At 37.7% G+C, this 13,838-nt stretch overlaps 1 protein-coding gene across 6 annotated transcripts in view; it reads left to right on the plus strand.

Annotated features, from left to right (window-relative positions):
• Nucleotides 1–13,838, plus strand: part of CTNNA3 (catenin alpha 3) — a 428,400-nt gene that overhangs the window by 95,646 nt on the left and 318,916 nt on the right. For 5 of the 6 annotated variants that reach the window (XM_027694077.1, XM_027694076.1, XM_027694078.1 and 2 more), the window contains one exon: nucleotides 1,269–1,472. In XM_027694077.1, coding sequence (XP_027549878.1) covers nucleotides 1,269–1,472 — 204 coding nt within the window. Of the gene's footprint in view, nucleotides 1–1,268; nucleotides 1,473–12,713; nucleotides 12,795–13,602; nucleotides 13,675–13,838 lie in introns of those variants that run through there. The other variant, XM_027694080.1, reaches the window with a different exon arrangement.

Consider the following 13,838-nt stretch of genomic DNA (forward strand, 5'->3'; position numbering starts at 1 on the left):
TTCCGTAGTTGTATGTAAAATTCAGATTTCCATGATCAGCATATTTTTTACATCTTTGCATTAGGAATTAATTAATTAGGTTATTATGTAGCTTTATGGATATACAAATAGCTATGTTTTTCGTCTTCAGAATAATGAGGTTCTTTCCTTCCTGCTTGCACATAAATTCCTTTTCACTCTTATTGTATCTGCATAGGTGAACCTTGTTTTGAGAAAATCCAGAAACTTGGAAATACATAGTTATTGCTTTAACTTAATCTGTGGTTACATCGGCTGGATACACAGGAACACCCATAAACCATTTTAATGGTCTATACTTTCACTTCCTGAAACAAATCCTCGAACTTAGTTTTAGACTTTTTATCAGTATCTCAGAATAGTAACAGAAAAATTCTGCTTCAGGGTATATGGCATAGTTTTCTTGTTCAATACTTCTGAAATGTTTGAACTACCTGCGGGTGTAAGAGGTGAATGGGTTTATGTGGAATAGAGGTTTGGTGGTCAGAACCATAAATGACACTGTTTCACATATTCAGTTACATTAAAAATTACTAGTTTGTATTTCTTTAAATACTGCAGCTCAAATATACTTACTTTCACATTTCATAAAAATATCCTCTCTCCTTTATTTGCTTGACGCACAAATGTTATTAATTTTATCAAGCCAAAAGAGTTGTCTGCTTTGGTTTACACTACCTGCTGAAAAGCAAAGGACACTTATATCTAGGTCCTTTGCAAAAAAGCAATTGTTAAACAAAAGTTTCTGTTTTTTATCTTTGCACATATTCAGCCTGTTAAAGGTGACAGCAGTGACTTTGTCACAGTGTGGGATTGTATCAGGCTAAAAATCAGCAGAATGAGGCTGCTCATGTAATCTGATGTAGCATTCTCAGTTGTGAGCTAGCACTGCTGTTTTTGAGGTAAATCCAGAGGTTCTCCTGATCTGTGAAAGACTAAAGTTTGGAAGTGTTGAACTCGTCTTTCAAACGAAGCCAAGACTCTGGTCTGAGGATTTGATAACATGGATAACTGGCTTAGAAACTAGTGAGATCTGAATGGCGGAGAAAATTTGTCTACAAATGATCTCTGTGCACAGCCCCACTAGGGAAAACAGAATCTGCCATGGTCAAAAGTTTTTTGACCTTCCAGTGGGAAGGGCTGGTTGCAAGTCTAGGAAGCACAATGTCCCTGTGGTTCATGCAAGCAAAAAATAGAGCAGTAACCTAATTGGGCTGACTTTTCTTAACCGGACTCCTTATGTTTTCCAGAATTTAATTGTCCTGGATCCTCTTGTAGTGAATGAGGAGACAATAAGGCCCTCCCTAGAGAAACGTCTGGAAGCCATTATAAGTGGAGCAGCTCTGCTGGCCGACTCCTCGTGCACGCGGGATGTCCATCGGGAGCGCATCATCGCCGAGTGCAACGCCATCCGCCAGGCTCTGCAGGACCTGCTCTCCGAGTACATCAACAATGTGAGGCACCAGACTTTTTCCTTTCTGAAATGTCTGTCTCAAAGCCTATTGTTAGAGTATATTTGAATTTAAGCCATAATTAGTGTCAGTTAGAGTTTAACCTGTATTTCTCGACATGCTCTTTAAAAGGCTGAAAAGGACATTTTTCTACATAAATCTAAGTAAAAATTAAATACACGTTCCCAGAATGAGTAGGTATTGTATTATATCATAGCTTGTGTCTAAAGTCTGTAGCAAATGCTCTATCACAGATACAACGTACATGTTTAGATTATTTTATGCTTATTGTGAACCATCACTAGTTCAGGACAGACATAATCCTTCCTATGTCAGCAACAAGAGTTTCTTCCTAATGCCACTTCCTCGAGCAGAGTTTGAAATTGTAATCTCTGTTCCTGTAGAATGCAGCAGTTTAATTAATAATTTGTTAAAATGTAAGTAATCTGTTAGTATTGTTTCCAAGTAGAGTGTTAACACCAGTGGAGTGTAAGAGCACCAAGTTACAAATGTAAAAATTACTGAATTGCTTGGTTGGGAAGATAGTACTGTTGGGTAAATCCAGAAATCTGGTTGTCTGGCATGCTTATAGGCTAATTCAGCTGTGAATTTTTTGAGAAGGAATATAGTTTGTGTTTGAAAAATAACTTTTTTTTTAGATTTGACAAATGGATTTGGCATTTGTTATGTCTGGCAGTTAATTCCTGAGACTATGGAGATGGGTAGTGTTAATATGGGTACACAGTGTTAATTCCATGCTTTTTGTCTGTAAACATTTTCTGTAGACATACTGTTCTTATCTAAAGATAACTCAAGATGATTCATCAAGCACATTGAGAGGACAATTGTATGATACAGCTATTTGTTTCCTTTTTGGGAAGCTGAAATTCCTTTCTATTCTGTAAATCATACCAGTTAATGCAGTCCAAAGCTGTTCTGATTAGACTGTTTTCTTATTCTCTTGTTATGAGGATAGTGTTGTGTAGGGACTAAGATAATCTAAGCATATCAGATGTCTTTTTCATCACACAAGATATTGTACTTTTTCCTATTTTCTCTTTATTTAATGGGCAGCAGGTGAAATTTACAGGTGCTTTATTCCAGTTGCTCTTCCAGTCCCTCTACCAGATAAAGGTGCTGTAATATTTTTACTCAGAATTTAGCTGCAGTTTCTGTTGAATGTGGCATTAATTCCTGAACTTCTCTGGTGGTGCTTTACACATGGGTTAGCTGTGTGTGATCTCTTCAGCTTGGCATATTAGTCTTTGATACTCTCTTGCAGCAGATGTCTGTAGCAATATCTGCTCTAGAGTGGGTCTGGTTTGCTGGTAAGTGGCTGAAAGTATAATAAGGGTTAGACCATCCACCTTTAGTGGTTGGACTCGATGATCTTGAAGGTCTAGCTGGCTCTGTGATTCCAGCTTTTAGTAGCCCAGAGCACGTGGCAGGATGCAGATGTGGTGAACAGCATCCCCTATGAGTCCAAAAGATCACGGTGGGTTTGTCCCAAGAAAGGTTTTTTATGTCTTGCTGGCATAAAAGTACAAGATTGGAAGTAAAATGGTCCTAAATTCTTAGACTCTTGAAACAAAATCGGGGTTATTTTTTTTATTTCAGAAACAATCATGGTTTTAGGGTTACCTAATGCAGACTAAGGGAAAAAGAAGAATATGTTTCTCACCCCACTGACTTGAGAAAGTCAGAAAGCAGCTATTTAAATATGTCAGTAAGGGAAAGTGTCATATAATTTGCTGCAGAATACAGTGACTGCACAAGGTGGCAAAGATGAGGGAGCAGAAAGGAAAAAATACAAAAGATTTAAAGTTATGAGGTGTTATACTATGGTTAAATGACAGGAGTGAATGTAAAGTTCTTAGTTTCTTTTAGAACTCTTGATCTGCTTATACATTTATTATTGAACTGAATGGAAAAACACTCACCAAGAATAGTTTATGGCTGTTACTGAGACTGCATTAAACAAGTTTTTCAATACTGAGCATTGAGCTTAAACAGGGTCATTGCTGAGGACTTGGGTGCCTAAACTCTAGGTAGGTTCTGCATTGTCTGCTTTTCTGAAACTAGGCCTCAGTGTCTGAACAAATGTACAAGAACTTAGGATTTAGCCCCAATATTTGAAATGGTATGAAGACTATAGCTTTTGTGGTTCCTAAATTTATCTTTTTTTATTTTCCTCAGTTCTTTAAAGTGTCTTATAAGCCTTAAGGACCTCAAGTGGAATTAAGAGCCTGTTGATGTCAGTGAAAAATTACTAAAAATCTTTTCTTTAAAGAGTTTTTAATGCAAACTGGGAGAAACATCTTTTCAGCAGATACTTGCTTTTATGTAAATGTCTGTTTTTCACAGAAACTTTATCACAATGAGGTGATGCCAAATGGTCTCTACACTAATAAAGACCTACTCAGTCTCCAAGAACCTTCAAGTTTTTCTGTTCACAAAGTAATTCAGGCACATAGTAAATTGCAAATACATTTATAATTCCTCAGAAAGGCAGCAACTTTTGTTCTGAATTTTTTTAAAAAATTCTTTGGAATTATTTGTGTCCTATCGTTGTCCTTTCTGAATTTTACTCATAGACACACATTGTTGGGGGATATATTTGCATTTTAAGACATCAAATAACAGGAATTACTACTGTGGCTTTGGATAGCTTATCAATGGCAGAATCATGCTATAGCATGGCTACCAATGTAATAATGTATCCATAGGAGCCATCATTTTCTTCTGGTAATAAGCACTTACATTTTCCTAATGATAAACTCTTGTCTTCTCCCTTCATCCTTTACAATGAAAAGTTATTGAAATCATTGGAATGTAGCAATACTAATTCCATGTTTCTCGGATTCTGCTTTTACTCAGCCACAATAAAGGTGTGCACTTACCTGGGTGGTCAAAAGGGATAATAGAGTTGTGATTGAGTGGGAGCTGAAGTGGCTGTTGTGAGCAGCAATTAGGATGATTGCAGGCACTGCTGTCTCTGCCTTCATTAGGTAGGGAAGGTATGCCTGAATAATTATTCTTCGTCCTCCTGTGGGTTTGAATAAAATCACTACCTAGATTGTTAAGGTTGGTAAAGAAGGGTCAGATACACTGATGAGATGAGGGCTGCTCTCTTGAATTAAAATTTCCTTACTTCTGGAATGTTGTTTCATGATATTTGAGCTTCATTAGTTTCTCATCTTGTTCTGGCTATTGGTTGGATATATGTGTGTGTATAAAATTCATACTGGGCAGAGGTATTTTGTCTCTTCTGATCAGTTGTGATTTCACTTCCTTCTCGTGCATTTCAAAGATTTCTGTTTCTTAACTGGGTTTTTATGTTAAGATTACCTGAATTTTGGGGTCAAATAATGTCAATACAGTAGTTGGCATTTTCATTTGGATTTTCAAAGTGAACTGGGCACCAAAGCTCTGTGAACCAGCAGCAACTTGGTAATTTAGCTGCTGTTCTGGACGTGCCTGTGGCTCTTGTGTTCAGTCTTTTACTGAGACATTTGAAAAATGGGAGGAGACTAATGACTAATTTTACCTTGAGGTCAGATCAGGAAGGGAACTGAATTGACCACACGGTGTGTATTTATGTTACATATCTGGTGCACTGATAATCCAGCCCTGACCATCTGTGTAGCCCAAGGGCAGGCCAAGCTGAGCCTGACCATAAACCTGCCCTGCTGTGTGTCAGACAGCGTGGGACTGCTCCAGGAATGATGCTGCAAGGGAGGCAAAGTGGGTGGTGGCAGACAGTGAAGCACCCACGTTGCGTGTCAGGCATAGTTGAACCTTGCTGGGAATGCAGCTCCTGGTCTTCATCAAATTGGGTTCCCTCAAGGTTCTCTGTGGCCTCTCGCTTCACCACAGGCTTGTGTCCACACCACATTTGGGTTTCAGACATTTTGGGATCTGAGAGCACCAGCTGAAGTGCTGTGAGGATGAGGTTAGGAGCTAGGATCCCTGAAAATAGGGTGACACCAGAGACAGGGAGAGAGCTGGACTGTGCTGTGCCCTCTAAGGAGAAGGGGTGCAGAACAGAGCCTTCTGTATCCATGGGGAAGGTCCAGCTGTGGGAAGGGAGATACAGTGGACAGCTGGGACATGTGCCATTGTGTCTGTCTACATTTCAAATTCTGATTGATCACTTCCTGGAACCTGAGCACTGGGAATTCAAACTCAGAAAATGGATGGAAAACCAGCAGTCTTTATTTATTGATGGTATGGTTCTGGGCCTTGTCCTTTGTCTCAGCTCTTAAATTTGAGTGCTGTGGAGTGCTAATGCCTTGCTCTGCCCCTGCATTGTGTACTCTTCAACAACAGCTTTAGGGTTTGACCCACTGTCTCGCTGTAGAGACTGTGATTGATAATGGTTTGTGTGGTATTTTATTGCCATTCTTACTCTCTTAGGGTGGAAGGACATATAGATACCTCAAGCATACAAATACCTCAAACTTGACGTTATTTGTACTTTATGGTTTCCTGATGAAGACTTTTAACACTTCCCTGGGTAGAAGGAAGAAAAGACACTTTGGTTTCTCATCACAGTGATGCAGTGTATCTCGCATTTTAGCTACCTCATCTTGCTCTGAGAAGTGGACTTTTCATTTTGATGCTCCGGGGCAATATTTTAGATAGATCTGGAAGTTGCAAGGGTTTCTCCAGAAGAGTGATTTCAGATTGAAGAAAACATTTTGTTCAACTTAAAAAGGAAATGTTTCGTATTTTTAATTTTAAGAATTGCCTGGTCATCTTTGTTAGATCTGTGTAGTTGTTCTCTGTTTGAATAACTGAGCCTAAACTAACCAGAGACTTTGCAGAAATTCCTTGCTAAAATCTTCAGGAACAGAATGGCTGTTGTTTACTCATGCAAGGGGTTGAAATAGCTGACTTCCTGAAATCCTTTTTTTTTTTAAATTATTTTCGATTTCTACAAAGGGCCATGAACAAACAGAGCTTGTGTTCATGTCTTTTTGTAAAAAGACTGGATTGAACTCTTACTTTACTGTCCTTTTCATATTCAAACATCTTAAAAAAACTGCTGTTCCAGAGAAGTTTGGATTTGTGGTATATCAAGGTGTAAACTAGAAAAAATTCTACATGTGGGTGGAAAGTGTCACTCAGTTCTTTTTTTATTCGTATTTTTTTAAATTATTTTTTATGACTTTATTGAGTATTAGATTTTCAGAAAAAGGATTTATTCTAGTAAAATTGCTATGACCACATGGCATATTATGCTGGCATTTATGCAAGAAAATATGTACTTTTCATGATTCTGTTGTTGACATACCCTGAGGAGTTGGTTGAGTTGACTTCAAGCACTCCTACAGAGGACTTTCTTTTATATGCAGTATGTGTAATTGAAAATTATTTTTCTAAATGTTAACTCTTGTCAAGCGTTTTATAGGGAAATTAGATACAAATTGTTAAGGAGGAGGATCTTCAGTCTGCTTAAAAGCCGAAAGTAGTCTAGTGAATTCCCCAAATGGATTTACAGTTGAAAAATAAGCTGCAGTTAAATTTACCTGATTACAGGTATTTTTATGGAATTTGCAGTAATCTGGGATCCATGCACATGAGCTGGAGAAAGATAATGAAAGATTTTCTCTCCTTAAGCCCTGTTTTTAATTTAACAGTTCTGAGTGAAGCTATTCCAAGATTAATCGGATCTGAACATGAGGCCTGCATTGAAGTAATGTAGCGTGATGAGCAGCTCATGGCTCTGTAGAGGATGATTCAGTACAATAGTCAGTAATTTGCATTTAGTATACCTGACAGAACTGGAAATACATTGGGTTGCTGAAGACTAATTTTTTTTGGGGGGGGGGAACCTGCAATAAAGCAGCATTTTCTCTCCCCAAGATGAAATAAATCCTTGATCATGGTAATAGACAAGTATTAAAAATAAATAATCATGTATTTATTAACTCAACATCTAGCTAGCTGTTCAGTTTAAAAGAATTTTCCAATTCTTACAGTTCATTGCAAATGGTTTTTATGATGTGAGTTTTTTCTCAACCAGTTTCCTATTTTCTGGAGGATGTTAAAGGCTGGTCATTTTTCTAAATGTCAGGATGGCATTTCTAGGAACACTGCTGAAGGCTGGTTTTTCAGATGCATTTATCTTGGGTTTTACCCTCCGTATGAGGCAGCTGATTTTTGTTGTCCAAATACATTTCTACATTGCATTCTGTTTGAGGTTAAAAGGTATTTACTTTCTCCATGTGTAATAATTCTTATGAAAAAGATCAGTCCTAATTGATAGTTCAGGCAACTCATGATAGAGTGTTGATATGACTGACAAATGAATACCAAATCCAGCTTTTTAAAGAAAGAATAATTTTTTGAAACAAATTCAAAATGCCTTAAATTCTTCTCTTACATTCTTAGCAATGAAGGTTTTTTTAACCTACACAACCCCAAGTATCTCTGTGTGTTCTTTAGAAACATGTTCAGTGGGATAATATGCTTGATGTTGACTTTAGTCCCACTCCTGACACTGTGTCCCATGATGTAGACTGGGGAAGTATGGGCTGGATGAACTGTCAGTGGCAGGGCTGAGAACTGGCTGAAGTGTTGTGCTTAAAGGATTGGGATCGTCAGCACCAAGTTCAGCTGAAGGCCAAGAGCTGCTGGCAGCCCTGGGTGCAGCCCTGTTCAGCCCATTAATGCCCTGGATGAGGGGAGAGGGCACTGTCAGCACGCTTGCACTTTATACGGACCTGCAAGGAGGGGTTGATGCACCAGCTGGCTTTGCTGGAATGGGTTTTCCAGGGAGGTTGTGGAGTTCCCATCCAAAACCCAAAGGAACTTGGCTGTAGTTGAAAGAGCTTTGAGCAGTTAGTTGGACTGGATGCTGTCCAGACGTTCCTGTTGACTCCACTATGTGGAGTCTGATGCTAAAGATTGGAATAAATTCCAATGTCCGTGCAAATTGCTGGATGTCCCTGCCAGGTTCTTTTAATATAAAGTAAATCCTATTATTTACTAATGGAAGATTAAAAGATACTTGGGTAATGAGGGTAGGACAAGAAATTACATGGAGTAAAGTAGTAAAAAGAAAGTTTTGTTTGAAAAATCTCTGGCAGTCTTGAGGTGGTGAGAGTAGTTACTAAGTTAAATTCTATGGTAGTGAATCCTCTGTGTAAAACAAAGGTTAGAATGACTCCTTGAATTCCTTGCAGAAGTCATTTGGGAAGGGATTGATTAAAGGCTCTCCCTATGAATTTCATCAGCCTGAGTGTTGAGGTCTCCTGTGTGGCTAAAAACAAGTGCTTTTTCTTATAGTTATTTGGATTTAAGGTATTTGTGTGCCAGCAACCTGTGAGATGCTGCAGTTCTTGATTTATAGAACCAGACGTGACTTCTCTTTGATAGAAATGGAGATATTGGCATAGCTGTCAACTGTCTTTTTGACTTAATTTCTTGCCTAACTTCTCTTGATCTTTTCCTAATGAGGAATTAACAATGGAATTTTATGTGGAATAGCTTATGATCACTTTTGATGAAATCAGTAATGCATCATATTGCATGAAAAATTCCAGTTTTCCATGAAAAATGTCGTTACTGTTCAGCCAGATCTTAAAACAGTGACTTAAAAGAGATTGGAGGCCTGGAGATCTAAATCTAAATTCCCCATATCCAATTACCTTCTGAAAAGAAAACCAAACATGGCTTAAAAATCAAGACCAGATCTTTGTCTGTGGTGATCAATAGTGTTTATTGGCACTTCCTTTTTATTTTAACATTCCTTTCAGTGGATTAATTTCCAGTTGTTGTTTGTTATTTCTGTCTGATGTTCTACTCATTCTTAATCATGTAAAATAAAAAGGAAGAATAATATTTTGTATAATTGTGTTTATGATGAATGCGTATGATCAGAAGGCTGGCAAATTAAACAATCAAACCACTCTCCACCATCATATTAAGAAAAAACAGAAGTCCTTTAGTCCTTTCAAGATCAGCTTTTCTCAAGAACTGCTTCTCGTAGTTGTTTTCTAAGCCTGTGTTGCCAGTTGGCACATTTTCTTTCTCTCTGAGTAGGCAAAGAAAATAAATGTCTAAAATCAGACAGCTGCAATGCTTAGTAGAATACATTCAATAAATTATTCTACTTGCTCTGTTTACTGGAAAATCTTTCCTACCTTAAGTTATTGTAATTATTTTTAACCATTTTTTTCATTATCAGTAGCAAAAATTAAAGAAAATTTATACAAAGATGGAAAGAAAGGATAAGTCAACTACTTGACTCGAGGCTGTACTCAGGAATAATCTAGGATTTTCTTTTCTATTAAGTAGTGAGCTTCTAATTTTTTCAAGACCCTAATATTTATGGGAGGAATTATCAGTCTGTAAAAGATAAGTGAATATTACTGAATATATTTAGCTCTTTGAAGAGAAATGAAGAAGAATCATTTTGAATTCCACATAATTAGGAGAAAATAAGAAATATAATAATTACATATACCCTCGAAGCAGTTAATGGAAAACAAAACTGGAGCTCAAGGTAAATGTCCTCTGGAAACTTGATTAGTACTTTTTTTTTTTAATATTACATTATTAATGTGTCTTTACTAACTGGGCACTGCACAAATGAGTGATGTTTGGTAAAAGTCAGATATTCATATTATTTGCCTGGCATTTATTTAGATGCAGATCTGGTAGAGTGCTATTACAAACCTAAACAGCTTAATTAAAATAGGGATAAGTCTGATAAGGTTTTGAACAGCATCAAAGACTTTCAGTATAGAAGAAAAAAGTAACTTGAAAATTTTAATGGTGAGGAAGAGGATGGAAATCTGAGCATTGGAAGTAATTTAGAAGGAAATAATAAGAAGGGAAGAACTTTCTAAATGGGGGACAGTAATTGAAAAATACAATGTCTTTTCTACCTGCTTTGGGCTTCATGTAAATAGTTATCTGGGAGTAAGTGCTTAATGCAGTTAATAAGACAAAGTGAAATATATGCCAGAAAAAGGTTTAAGAATACTTAAGAAAGGAGTTTCTGAACCATTGGCCTTGACTGTAAAAATCTGTGAGGAATGAGTATTAAAACGAAGAAGAAAAGCAAAACTTATCTTGAAACTAGGGAATTTATAGGTCAGTCCCTTTGACTTGGATAAGTGTGAAGAAGCTTCAGGAAATCCTTACGTGTTCATTTCCTAAAAATCTTCAGGATAAGGTGGTAATAAACCACAAGCACGTATATCCAAAATTCGTTTTGTCAAATACATGGAAGTCTTTGACAGGATAGCTGGGAAGAGACCACGAGGGAAGTAGCAAACAGGTAACTTGCACACTGAGAGGACGTTTCCATGAGCAAACTTGAGAAGCAGTTATGTGTGTATTGAGGGAAAATAAGGGTCACTGAAAAATAATGTTCCTAGTGAATTGTTATTTATACTACTGTGGGTCAGTGTGGGGTAGTTTAATGAAGTGTGATTCTGCAAGGACTGGCCTGGGACCATCGGAATGATGTACTTTCATTAATAAGGTGGCTGAGGGAATGAAGAGTGGAATTACTGAGAGTTTGAATGATGCTACCCTGGTGTGACTTCAGAGGATTTTATAGGTCAATAAAAGCATTCCCCTGCCTTTTTTTTTCTCTCTCTCTCTTTTTTTATTTTTTAAGGTTGGAGAAATGATCTGAAATCTGCAAGTTGAAATGTTAAGTGCAAACAATTACCCTTGGGAAGAAGTTCACTGTATACATAAAAATGCCAGGATTTCTGGCCTAGCAGTGGTACTGTTCACATGGTATTGGGAGCTATATAGACTTGCAGGTGACATGAATTGCCAGTAGGGCTCTTTTGGCCATCACAGCTTAAGAATAACATGGACTGATAAGAGGAACAAAGGAAGCAAGGATTTTAGAACATGCAAGAAGTAAGAAGCAGCTGACTTAACTGAGTGTGTGAGGTAGAAAGGAAAAGGTGGAGGACCAGAGGAACCTGCTAATACTTTCATATATGGAAGTGATTTTCATAAGGTGTGTGTTGTTAAATTATTCTCCATATCTGTTCAGAGAAAGACAAATGTGATTGGCAAAAAGCACAATATGTGCAATACTGGGTTAAAAAATCCACCATATAGATGAGTAATCACTGGAACAGGTTACCTTGGGAGGCCACAGAGTCTCGTTATGCACCCATTTCAGGCTGGGTGGACTGCCCAACATGAGGAACGTGTGCTGTTCTGGAGTGGGCAGGATGCACTAAGTGACAGTGAGGTCTCTTCTAACCCCACAGATTACTGGCTTACAGTTTTATTGAAGTAATATTCCCAGTCTTCATATTGAATTTTCTTACTACAAATTAATTTCCCCCCCCCCCCCAGATTAGTGTAGAATTGTAACAGTGAGTGCTTTTTATACGCAGGGATCAAAACTGGACTGAAGTTTGGTGGGGCCTTTAGACTTCCAGGTTATCTTCAGATAACTCCAGATAACTTTGTCCCTTCAAGGATGTGGGGCAGGCTGCTTAACAAAACAAGCTATTGATAGCAAGCATACTAGGAGTTTATTTCCTTCTGAGCTATTAGCATGAAAATAGTACATTTAACAATGATTCACCTTATCATGTCAGCAGGATTTTTTTGTACTCTGACAAATTTATTAGAAAGATTTATATAAATTTAATATTTTAGAATATACCTATTTTGCATCCTATAATCTGTTCATGAACTAGAACTTAAGTACAAGAGATAGAAAATTGGAATTTTGCTGTACAAGATTAAAACTTAAGCAACCAAATTGCATTTGTGTAATGTAATATGGGAGCTGTTCTCTCATATGAACATTTTTCTCTGAAAATGGATATACACTGTAAAAAAAAACAAACCAACCAACAAAACATACCTTTCTATAATTTGGTTGTTTGGCAGAAATCCACAATAATTTCCTAGTGTTAATATAAAATCTAATAATGTTTAATATTTAGGATTACTCTTTTTACTTACCGTTGCTTTTAATTATTTTAATAATTATTTATTAATTTAAGTAATGTCAACATCACTGCTCTTAGTGCTTTTATTTAAGAAAGAACATCACTTTACTTCCTTTTGGCTCTGGTTGAGGGGTGATTTACTCAATGTTTTGTCAGGCAGGTATGACTTTGTTATCTGTTACCAGGGAGATGTCCAGTTTGACAGTCCAGGTGTGGTCGTGTTGTTCAGTGTTTAGGCTCCCAGAGTGAAACTTGGAGAGAGGAATTTTTCCCAAGGTTCTAGAGGAAGCTCTCCAGGATTAATGCAAACCAAGGCGCTGCTGCAAGGTGTTGGACTAGGAAGCAAGAGTAAGCTACTCACGGTGTCAGGATAAAGGTAAGGGGGACACAGTCACTGGAGTCCCCTGGCCATCTGAGATTTCTTTTTCAGAAAACTGTGTTCCAGTTGGTAATTTTGTCAGCTCTGCTCTGCACTGGGGTGGCCTCACCTGCAATATTTGGACAGTTTTGGGCCCAGCAATATAAGAAAGATATTAAAGCGTTAGAGAGTGTCCGAAGGAGGGCAACAAAGATGGTGAAGGCCTTGAGGGGAAGCGAAGCCGTGTGAGGGGCAGCTGAGGGCTCTTGATGTGTTCAGCTGGAGAGAAGGAAACTGAGGGGAGACCTCCCTGCAGGTACAACTTCCTTGTGAGGGGCAGAGGAGGGGCAGGGACTGAGCTCTGCTCTGAGGGGACCAGGGACAGGACCCAGGGAATGGCCTGGAGTTGTGTCAGGGGAGGTTTAGGTTGGATGTTAGAAAAAGATTCTTTGCAATTCTTCCAGGATTTTTACTGGTGGTTTATGTACAAATGGATTTATTCTGGAATAGGTGGTAGTTTGTTCATCTGCTTTAGTTGAAGCAGCCTTCTTTTTTTTTATTATTTTTTTCCCCCTATAGTTGGGTTTGGTGGTTATAAAGGAAGAATGACTTCATTATGTGTTGAACTGACTTTTTCCCAATAAACTTGAGAATCTAAAAACGTGCTATCAAATGTCACTATTTCATATGATGTATTTCAGAGTTTAAAACACATTTTTTTCCCAGAGTTGAAATTAGAATTGCTGACATTAAGGAAATGAAAATGATTGATGGACTGTTTTTACTTGACCAGCTGGTGCTGATTTCTCACTCAATATCTCATTAGCTTGTGCTGAAGTCATACATAAGGCAACCTAGAAAATAGCCTGAAGTTCCTGAAACTACAAAGAAGAAAAATGTAAGTTATTCTGGTGCTTTTGATCTATGAACTGTGACTTTTGATGTTCTGGGATGGTGTGATCGATAGCATAATTTTTGTTATTAAATTGTTTACTCTTTACTGAATGTTACAGTATATTATATTTTGGCTCAGAGGCAGGGAGAAAAGGTCACTTAATTTCC

This window comes from Neopelma chrysocephalum, unplaced genomic scaffold, assembly GCF_003984885.1.
Source record: "Neopelma chrysocephalum unplaced genomic scaffold, ASM398488v2 Primary Assembly neopelma1_96, whole genome shotgun sequence".
NCBI classification, from domain to species: Eukaryota; Metazoa; Chordata; class Aves; order Passeriformes; family Pipridae; genus Neopelma; species Neopelma chrysocephalum.